Consider the following 11,043-nt stretch of genomic DNA (forward strand, 5'->3'; position numbering starts at 1 on the left):
CTGCGCGTGCGTCGGGGCTGTGTGCGGGTCGCGGGGGTGGCTGCGCGTGTGCAGTGGGAGGGGGATGTGTGTGAGGCGGGGGGCGCACGTGGTACTTGTGGCAGCTGTCCCCGCCCCAGCCGGTACGTGCGCGCGCGCGCCTGAAGCCGGGCCGGGCCGGGCCCAGCCCAGCTAAGCCGAGCGGACAGGGCAGGGGCGCCGGCGCTCCCGCGGGGAAGGTGGGCGCGACTGACCCGGCTCTGCGGTGCCGCCTTGCCCCGGCCCGGCCCCTCCCCGCTCCCCCCATCCTCCTCCCACCCGCGCTTTGACACCTTGGGGGCGTGGAAACGGTGAGGCGGGAGCCTCCGCAGGATCTTGGTGAGAGGGATGATGATGGGACAGCTGGAGTTGGTTTACTTTGGGATTATATTTTTTTTTCCTCTCTGCATAAGAGCTCTGAGAAAAGTCAAATGGAAGCTGTCCTGTGGTAACAGTGTTGAAATATGGTAATTAGTGCTCCTGACCTACCTTGAGGTCTTTGACAGCTGCAAACTGTCACTGACTGGTTTGGTTACTGAATTTTAACCGTACCTTACGTTGTTGCAAGCTTGTGTCTATACCGGTAACTGAGTTCAGTTTCCACTGTAACCCTTGTCATCGGCAGCGGTCGTTAAAGCAGTGGGTATTTGCTGGTGACACGTAGGTGCTGTCAGCAGCCCAAGTGAAGGGTCGGGGTGTGTTGTCAAAACTTAACATTTCATTGGAGGTATGGAGGTAAACTGCTTCAAAAAAAATCCTCCACTCTTTTGGGCAAATTAGATATATCTAAAGTTGGATAGCTTGGTGTTCTAACTAGACTGGTAATCCCTATGAGATACAAAGTCTAATTTGAGCAATTTTTACAGTAAGGTTTTGTCAATTGATTAACAGATGGTTTCAAAGAAACAGTTGAATTCAATGGTTGCAAGCTTCTGTGTAAATTTACTTTATATGGGTGCAAAATTGAATTACACTGGAATAGACTAAGCCAATTGAGCAGCCGAATAAAGAAATTCCCTGCAAATTTTTGCACCAGATTAACCAAGTTGATTTCAAACAATACCATAGACTGCTCATAACTTCATGTAGATGTGGTAAGCTTATAACTAGAGAAATCTGAGCCTAGTTCCTTCCTTGTCTACACCTGTAATTTGGGGGGATTTAAGTCCCTGTGGCCTAGATTCATAGTGCAATCCAGATGTTATGTCCAGCAGCTGTGTAGCATGCGCTGAGTGATTCAGAGTGAATCTGTAGCGCAACTAGACATGATAGGCAGGCCGCTACATGTGGCGTGGTTTGTGCTCCCTTAGTTTGTCATGACACTTGAAGTGATTCTCACGTTCAGGAAATAAAATTGCTAAAATACTATCTCTAAATTTTTTAAAATCCTGAACATTAGTTATTTAGGTCTGGATGTTTAATACAAATATCTCTTTCTGGCCCTGTAGCTCTGTATGTTTATATTCACTGGAGTGCATTACAAGTACGGTACAGCTTTATAATAATACTGAATATTACAACTACTCTTCACAGATTGTTTGTTCTTTTTAATAACTGTTCCAAAAACCTTATATTGCATCTACACGTGACCATTCCCTTCCATGTTACAAGGATTGGGGAAAAAATGTACAGTATGATACGCCCATCTTTACTCTCATCTCTGCCTTGTAATTACAGCATGTTTATCGTGTCATGGCACTGGGTGCAAACACAGGGGTTTACTGTTTGCAAGCTCATCTCTCCTTCCAGAAGGAAGAAAATTGAAAGATTTAAATAATTAGAAGTACTTTGACTTTGTAATGTATGCTAATAGTTTGGTAAAGAAAGTAGAGTGTAAAAGACAGACGGGGGAACAGAGGGCAGAATCTAGAGCATCTGGAAGTGAAGAGCTTTTGGTTTTGTGGTTGGCTCTTACAAAACTTGAGCTTGTGTGTAATTTTTGAAGTTTGTGAACTGTGTCTCTGGAGTCATTTGTTATTACGCACACTGATGGGGAACAGCAGGGTCTTAAAGGACTGGTGTGCTAACTATAAACACAGGTTAATAATGAGTAAGGTCTTTGGAAGATGATGCAGTTCCCATTTGGTGTTTGCCTGCCTTCTACTGCAATTCTAGGCCTCCTTCTGCTCTCCACAGTGATAAAAGGCTGTTGGACTGGCAAGCATCTAGAGAAAAGGCACTGGACAATTGAAGGATTTTAAAACTTGGTCTATACTGAATTCCTTTAATTGTTTTGTTTAGTCTGTCTTGATTAACATGGGAAAACACAATTTCTCTTTTTTTTTTTTCCACTGGTAAAAGTAGCTGGTATATAAACTAAAAAACCCCAAACCATTAATAAACATTGCAAAGTAAATGCTGGGGTGCTAGCAGTTAGATTTAGTCTCTAAAACATAGTTGTTAGAAGTCGCTGACTGCCATTTTGGTTACGTGTTACAGTGCCAGGAGAAATAAAAAAGTACAACTTGCAGCTTAGTCAACCATCTCTTTGTACTGCACGCTCTAGCAACTAAAAGTAATAATTTCTAGAAAGTGCTGATTTTATATATATAAAATATATATATTTTTTTAAAATTGATGAGTAAGCACTGGGTTGGATTTTTATGTCTAAAAGTTCATTAATTTCCTAAAAGGAAGTTCATTGTTGCTTTTCTTTAAGCATTTTTAGTCATGAACAATGAATAAGTAACAAAATGATACTTGTTTGCCTACCTAAAATAAAAAATTACTCTAGAGATTTTCTGTGCTAATTTGTGCTGATTTCTGCCTCTTCTTTGCCCCATTATGGAGATTTTGAGAGTTCTTACCCCTTTGCCCTAACATGCACAAATCATGCTGCAATTCATGATGCTACTGGTGTTGATTTCACTAAGCAAACAAAACACCATGTTGAGAGCTTCTTGCTTAATCTTTGTTGGAGATCCAGCTTTCCTAGTGATTTTTTTTTTTTAGGGTAGAGAGTCTTCATGACGTGTGTTCTCTCTCTCTTACTTTACACAAACTACACTCTGTACAATTCCATTATAGGAGTTCCTCACAAAACACTTGCATGGTTTGCTGTCTCTTCAGAAGAGAATTGGATGGAACTTTTCCAGCTTTGATGTTGCACAAGTCTGAGTTTTCTGTCTATTTAAGTTGGTCTTGTATTTATTTTTTGTAGAAAGACAATATAAGAAATCAAAGTTATCTTTGGATGTGGGAAAAATGCATATTTTATTAATTTTGATTACAAGAGGTAATTTAGTTAATCTTCATTATTTGTAAATGCGTACTTTAAGTCTGCTAGAGAAAAAACTAATTTATTTTGAATTCCTATAAACAATATTATTTGCAACTAGTATTGTAGTGTTAGGTTTGGATGTCTTTGTTTACCCTGAGGACATGGACTGTTTGAAGTTGGATTTGTCAGTGGAATTGAGCTGGTGCTATGCAGGAGAGGGGAATGACTCTTATTCTGAAAAATACCTCCCTGGATGAAGTCATAACTGGATTTGTTTGGATTCTTGTTTTTCTGAATTTCATATCCTTTAGGTTTTTTCCTAGATGTTTGCTGAAGGACTAATTGCTGTTCTTTTTTTCCTTTTGAAGCAGTTAAGTGGATTGTCAAGTTGGCTTGGAAGAAAACAAAAAAACAAACCAAACAATCCAGCCCAGCCGAAGATGATGTTTCACGTTGTTCAGTATCGGCCTTTAAGACTAATAACCCAGAACAGTCTTTCTAGCACATGTTTTAAACTTATGCTTTCCAGACCTGTTGCATTTGCACAGATATGGAAGTCGTGGTTCTCAAGCCATTCTCTTGTTGGAAACAAAAATATTATCCTGATGGGGCCTCCGGGTGCTGGGAAAACAACAGTTGGGAGAATAGTAGGTCAGAAACTGGATTGCCCTGTCATAGACATAGATGATGATGTCCTTGAAACAACCTGGAATATGAGTGTGTCGGAAAAACTGCAGGATGTTGGTAATGAGCAATTTTTAGAGGAGGAAGGAAAAGCCCTGTTGAAGTTTTCAGCATCTGGAAGTGTCATTTCCCTTACTGGGTCCAATCCAATGCATTCTGCTGGCATGCAGCATATGAAGAAAAATGGAATAGTTGTATATCTGGATGTGCCCGCAACAGTCATTATGAGCAGGCTGAAATCAATGAAAGTGGATCGCATTGTGGGCCAGTCTCCTGGTATTTCTCTCAAGGACATACTTCAGTTTAGGAAGCAGTTCTACAAAAGGTGGTATGATATCCGTGTTCTGTGTGGGGATATTGCAGCGGAGGTTGTAGCAGAAAAGGTGCTTGATGCTGTGAAGAGATACCAAGACTCAGAACTGGAAACTTTCATTTCAACTAGGTCTAATAGATCTGGAAGGAGTATGGAAAAAGACTCTCGTAAATATTTCAGTGACGTTGTTACTGAGGGCTTAGCCCCTGATGGAGGTCTGTTTGTTCCTGAGAGAGGACTTCCAAAATTCACTGCTGGAGAATGGCAAAGCCTAATAGAAGCAACTTACATTGAAAGAGCCCAAGTGATACTAGAAAGATGCATACATCCTGCTGATATTCCTGCTTCTAAGCTGGCAGAAATTATTGGAGCTGCTTATGGAGAAAACTTTAGTTGTTCTAAAATTGCCCCAGTTAGGCATCTGGCAGGCAATCAGTTTCTCCTTGAGTTATTTCATGGACCAACAGCATCGTTCAAAGATTTTGCATTACAGATGGTGCCACATATATTTGCATACTGCATTCCCAGAAGCTGCAATTACTTGGTTCTGGTAGCTACTTCTGGTGACACAGGGAGTGCTGTCCTGGATGGCTTTAGTCGTCTCCATGACACTGACAAACAGAGAATTGCTGTGATGAATTTTTTTCCTGAGGATGGAGTAAGCGCAATTCAAAAATCACAGATGATTGGATGTCAGAAGGAAAATGCATGGTCAGTAGGTGTCAAATCTGATTTTGATTTTTGCCAGACAGCTATAAAGCAAATCTTTACTAATTCTGATTATACTGGCTTTCTTACAGTAGAATACGGAACAGCTTTAGCTGCAGCAAACTCCATAAACTGGGCACGATTGCTTCCTCAGATAGTTTATCATGCCTCTGCATACCTTGATCTTATTCATCAAAGTATTATTCCTTTTGGAAGCTCTGTAGATGTTTGCATTCCTACAGGAAATTTTGGCAACATATTAGCTGCGTTGTATGCTAAAATGATGGGAATTCCTATTAGAAAATGTATTTGTGCTAACAATGAAAATAATGTTTTGACTGAATTCATAAGAACAGGTGTTTATGATTTGAGGGGAAGAAAATTAATTCCCACTTTTTCACCAGCAGTAGATATTTTGAAGTCCTCCAATCTTGAGCGATACTTGCACCTGATCACTAATGAGGATGGACAACTGGTGGCACAATTATATAATCAGCTGGAAAATCAGGGTCACTTCCAGCTGGGGAAAGATCTACTTGAAAAGCTTCAGCAGGACGTGGTGGCTGGATGGTGCTCTGAGGAGGACTGTCTAGCTGCCATTCACTCTGTATACAGTACTACAGGATATATTTTGGATACACATACAGCTGTTGCTAAAGTAGTTGCAGATCGATTACAAGATAGAACTTGCCCAATTATTATTACATCCACAGCTCATTATTCTAAGTTTGCACCTGCCATCTTGAGGGCCTTGAGGATTACAGAAATAAAACAGAATCCATTAAGTCAGCTTCACTTGTTGAGTTCCTACAGCCCTCTGCCTCCAGTCCACTGGGGCCTGTTAGAGACTCTGAAAAAGAAGGGGAATGAGGATCACCAGGTCTGTGCTGCTGACATGAGTATGCTGATGTCCCATATAGAAACCTTAATTCAAAACCATTTTATGAAAGTTTTTTGAGTAACTGATCACACATCACTGTGTCAGTTGTGATACCTTCTTAGCAAGATGCATGTTTTAATAAAGTCGTGATTCATCTGGCCTGTGTCCAGTCCACAGCATAACATCCACAGTTTTATATTCAGCTGTCAAGTTTTCAACAGTGTTTGTAAGTAGCATGTGTGAGATTTCTAGTAGTGGTGAAAGATTGTGAACTGAGAGTATAAAAAGATTGGAATACTTTTTTGCAGGTTGTACATAGTAGAGACAGCAGTAGTGCTGGCTTTCCTTGGCAGTGCTGTCTCCTTCACAAGCCTGAGGCATTCTCCATGAAAGTAGGAAGATAATGAAGTCTGACCTTTCTGAAACTAATAGCTCTTGTTTTGTTGCAAGAATGATGTGATTATTTGGTCAGTAGGTGATTAGTTAAACTTTAATCCACTTCACTTAGGGCACCGAAACATAGTAGGATACTGTAATGATGTTTGTGTGTTGCTGAAGAGGGTTGATTTCACTACAAAGATTGAAGTATACTTGTATTGTTAATCCTTGAACCATTCAGTTTGGTGGTGTGTTATTTTCTTGTATAGTATTTTTTATGTATTGTATATGTATGTAAAAAAATCTGGTTATTCTGTTTTCCGGTCCTTTTTTTCCTCCCAGTTATTTCCTGTGTAAGATAGAATCCTTCGGTTGATATTTTTAATAATTTTTGAGATGTGACTCTTTTCCAGTGTGCTGTAGTCTTTTTCCTAGACCTTTTCTATTTGAACTTTCAGCTTTAGAATCCTTTCCAATGTTACAGAAGAATTTGCTAATAGTAGCAGCACTCTCCTTAAATAAGAACCAGACTTCACTGTTTATTTACATTTATTTCTTGTATTCTGAGTTTTCAGAATATAAGTTTTATCTTAGAGGTCATATAGCTTTCCTGTTCTAATTACTTCTGGTTTGATATTTTTTTAAAATTAATTTCCTTGCCATTCTATTCTATTTGTGCTTTGTATGAGTTAGTATAAGAAAGAAGCTTCCCAAGGTGCTTGGCATCTCATCAAGGAAAATGAAGAATGAATTCCAATGTCTGGAAAGCGTGATAGCATCAGAGGTATTCATTGTGTAACCTAAAATAGATCTATGTTAGCAATCTGATTTTGCTAATGACTGGCTGTTTATTGTTTTTTTGCATTAAAAAAAAGAAGCCAAACAGAGCGGGTTGCCCTGGGAGATCATGGAGTTATGGACAAATTTGTTCTGCAAACTGTAGATTATATTTGGCAAAGGCATACAGTATAACTATATTTCACACTAAGAGAAATAGTGAAATGATGTACTGACAAATTTTGAGTGGCATGCAGTTACAGGTAAAGAGCTAAGAGTCTTCAGATGTGACGGTATATAGCTACGGGAGGTTGTTGTTCCCACCAGGATTCAAATAGGGAAGTATTGGCAAGAGAGGTGGTAATTGGTAACATCTCCTAGATGTCAAGACACATTTGGGGCTTTGAACTGTTCCCATACCGCCCAGCTTCCTCTGTGTGTCTGCTTGTACTTTTTGCCACATTAGAGGAGAAGAACTAGCAAGCTATTTTAAAAATTGTAATTTCTTCCAGTGGAAGGTAAAAGACCCAAGCATGATGTACATTTGCCACAGTAAATAGGTTATGCAATGAAATTAAATGTAGTGATAACAAAGGTGCAACACAACAGCTTTCTAGATTCTGCCATTCTTGGATGCCTTTTTAGGACTTCTCTAGTTCTTTGCTCATCCTTGCTCACTATTTTGGCAGTAACTTTGGAAAATATTTTTTTATTTTTATTTGCACAGAATTGTAGAACAGCCTGGGTTGGAAGGGACCTCAGAACATCATCTGGGCCAACCTCTTATGGGAAAGGGAGCCTAGATGAGATTATCTAGCACCCCACCCAGTCACGTCTTAAAAACCACCAGGGATGGGGACTCTACGACATCCCTGGGGAGGTTGTTCCAGTGATTGAGTGTTCTCACTGTGAAAAATTTCTTTCTTATATCAATATGAAACTACTTCTAGAGCAATTTGTACCTATTTCCTCTTGTTGTGGCTCCTTGTGAAAGAGAGTTTCAATCTTCTTTCTAGCCACTATTAAAGTACTGGAAAAGTGTGATGAGGTGCGCCCTGAGCCTCCTTTTCTCCAGGGTGAAAAGGCCTAACTCATTCAGTCTCTTCTCATAGGACAGAGGATTTTTTGTCATTTTCCAGACACAACATGAGAAACACCATAAATATGTAATTAAAAAAAAAAGTCCAGGTTCTGTAAGAAAAAGTTGCATAAGCATATTCCCCCAAAGAAAGCAGTTATTGTGTAGGTGATAAGCGCACATCCACTTTGCATGTTTCAGTCTGATTCTCGCAGTCTGATTCTTGCAGTAGTTCCAAGTGAAAAAAAGTGTAGTGCTTTCACTGGATGTGCTCAGTACAAAAGAGAATTCTAAATCTTAAAAAAAAAAAAAAAACACAAAACCCCAAATAAATCCAACTACCCAGATTGAATTACTGGAATAGGAGTTGGTTTCAGCATAAGGACACTGGAAATCTTGCAGTACCTGGTTCCACGGGGCTTAATGCCATTTGACATCATAGGGCAATTAGTCACACAGTTACTATACTTTATAGAAACATCTACAAAGAACTCGTTTTCATAGAAAGCATCTAAAGGAGAAAAGCTGAGATTTGAAACGATTAGGCTAGAAGCCAAGGTCCTACCTTGAATTAGCTGATTATCAGATAAAACAGTCAGAGCTAAACTAACAGAGGATTTATTTTGGCATGACTCAAACAATGAATATTTCAAAGTTCAGGGCAGTAACTCAAGTTTGGTTTGAAGGAGAAAGTATTAGCAAAATTACTAGTTGCTATTTTCATATCACATGAGCCATTATAACAGTTGATATGGTTACCTGAATTGAGTAAGTGAAAAAATGAGCAGTTTTACTTAGTTATGGGCTTTCAATGTGAAGTTAAGGTGTATAAAGACAGTGGTTAAAAAACATGTATGATATTAGTGCATTTCTCAGAATTTCTAAATGCATTTACAATGCAGTATTTACTCATTCTTAAAAATAATTAATTTTTGGACTTTCATATAATTTCAGTGAACTGTTTTCGTGCACCACATCTGCTTGTGGATTCTAGTAACGGGCACTATGAAATGCTGCAATGGTGTCGTGATCCTGGGTGTACACAGTGTTTGTGACCAGGTGCTGATGCTGTGTTGTGGCAGCTGTAACGTACAATCTCCTGGCTCACCTTATCCTGCTGGGCCTGGAGGAATGGAAGAGAAGAAATTTCCAGCATACTTGTTGCTGTAGCTGGCTGCAGGAGGGATAGGATAGGGAGGGAAGCCATCCTTCTGCCTTCCCAGAATGTCAGTCAGAAAAATAGCGTGGTTCAACAAACACTGTGCTACTGTTATTGCACCTTTTTTCCCTACTATCAATATTATGACAGATTCAAAGGGCATTTATGATTAAGAGTGGACACAAGTGCTGGTTTCTGTCTTTTGCAGACATTGTGCACACTGAATGTTGTCATCCAATATTTTCTATTAACTTCTTAAGGCAAAAATGGTGTGCCAATGATGTACAAAAGCAGATCTACATTGTGATGGTTAGCAGGATTCTTCAAGCCATTTAGGCTTGGTGTATATGCTGTTTGCTCCTATTTGTCTAAAGATAGGATGTTTCAGTCTAAATCAATATAAACTAGGTTTACAGAGAGTGTGAGGGTGCATATATACACATTTCCACTAGCTTTGTTGACCTGGATAGCACAGCTTTAGTTAAGCTATTATTCTTCTGTATAGATAAATTTTTGCTGAACGCTGATATTACATGAAGACCCTTAACGACAAATGTAAGGACAAATATAATGTCTATATTTACACTTTATTATAAGAATATTTATATGGAAAACACTGTATTTTGCTTACAGACTTATCAGCTGCTCATTACTTGCCTGTAGTCACAGTTCTGCTTCTCAGGGTGACAAGAGAGTGATTTGAGGTAAAGGGTGAACAATGCAGATAGAGATGACTTCAGAAGATAATTCTGTTTTCTTAGTATCTTACAATTTAGAAAGAATTGCCTTTTATGTTTTCGAGGTGATGGAATATTTTAGGACATGGAACTCTAAAGGGAAGATTTTGTTTTTCAAGACATCAGGTTTGCTCTTCAAGGACATCAAGAACACACATCATTATTAAGTATATCATGTTTGGCATGCCTGAAATATGCATTAGTAATTTGTATCCACTATATTTTTTTCTAAATAAATACTGCTGGATCCATTCTATAGCATTTTCTTTGCAAATATGGTCTCAAATCCCTATCAAGTCATGTAAAGAAAATCCACTAAAGGAAGTGGTTTCAGAATTTGATATTCTTAAATCTTGAAAGGCATGTTCTGTCCTGTGTTTACTTGAAAGTTAGGTGTACAGTAAATGATCTAGTAATTCAGTTTGCTAAGATTGAGAGATGTTAGTGAGATAATTTGCATCATCCTGGAAGGAAAGTATGTATAAAAAGATAATCCACATCAAAAATAGCAAATGTCTAAACACTCTGTTTATGTTGCACCACAGACTTGTCTGATCCTGTATGGAAAGTCTGTATTCTGAGGAATTAATATGGAAAAGGAAATATTATGATGGTTTAATCTTTCTTATTCACACTTAGTTCAGTGGAGGGATGAACTGGTTGTCTGTTAACAGTGTGGAGCAACTTTGGTTCACTTGGAATATGATTTCAGGATCATGGGCTTAAAAGTTACTTGAATGGTTAAAAAAGCAATAAGAAACGAGTAGTTAATTCCAGTGAATTAACGTGAACAAGCAGTTAATTCTGAACATACACTAGCATCTTGAGGAGGATTTAAATGTTACTGTGTTTTTACATGTACTCAGTATGCTTATCAGAACCGGGAAGCTGTTGCTTCAGCAGTTTTTCACAATGTAGCAATCTAAAAGACATCAATCTTGGTCTTGCTCTCCAACATAGCTATAACCTTTGAAGGTCTCCCAGCACGGCGGTAGATCTGTTTGTGCCTTTTACTCAAGAAGACTTTATTCCTTGACAGCACAGGAAATAAAATGTTTAATAGGAAAATTGTTTAGCAGAATTAAGGAAAT

General features: G+C 38.9%; 1 protein-coding gene across 8 annotated transcripts; it reads left to right on the forward strand.

Annotated features, from left to right (window-relative positions):
- The first annotated feature begins 47 nt into the window (after positions 1-47).
- Positions 48-10,203, forward strand: THNSL1 (threonine synthase like 1). 8 transcript variants are annotated; one of them, XM_064444816.1, is made up of 2 exons: positions 48-122; positions 3,610-10,203. In XM_064444816.1, exon 2 carries the CDS (start codon positions 3,679-3,681, stop codon positions 5,899-5,901), a length of 2,223 nt encoding a protein of 740 aa, XP_064300886.1. In that variant the 5' UTR covers positions 48-122; positions 3,610-3,678; the 3' UTR covers positions 5,902-10,203. The 8 variants fall into 8 exon arrangements, with proteins under 8 accessions (XP_064300886.1, XP_064300885.1, XP_064300880.1 ...); XM_064444815.1 differs by having other exon boundaries at positions 51-122; positions 3,607-10,203; XM_064444810.1 differs by lacking the exon at positions 48-122 and adding an exon at positions 132-485 and having other exon boundaries at positions 3,607-10,203.
- Positions 10,204-11,043: the final 840 nt, after the last annotated feature.

This window comes from Phalacrocorax carbo, chromosome 2 (genome assembly GCF_963921805.1).
Source record: "Phalacrocorax carbo chromosome 2, bPhaCar2.1, whole genome shotgun sequence".
NCBI classification, from domain to species: Eukaryota; Metazoa; Chordata; class Aves; order Suliformes; family Phalacrocoracidae; genus Phalacrocorax; species Phalacrocorax carbo.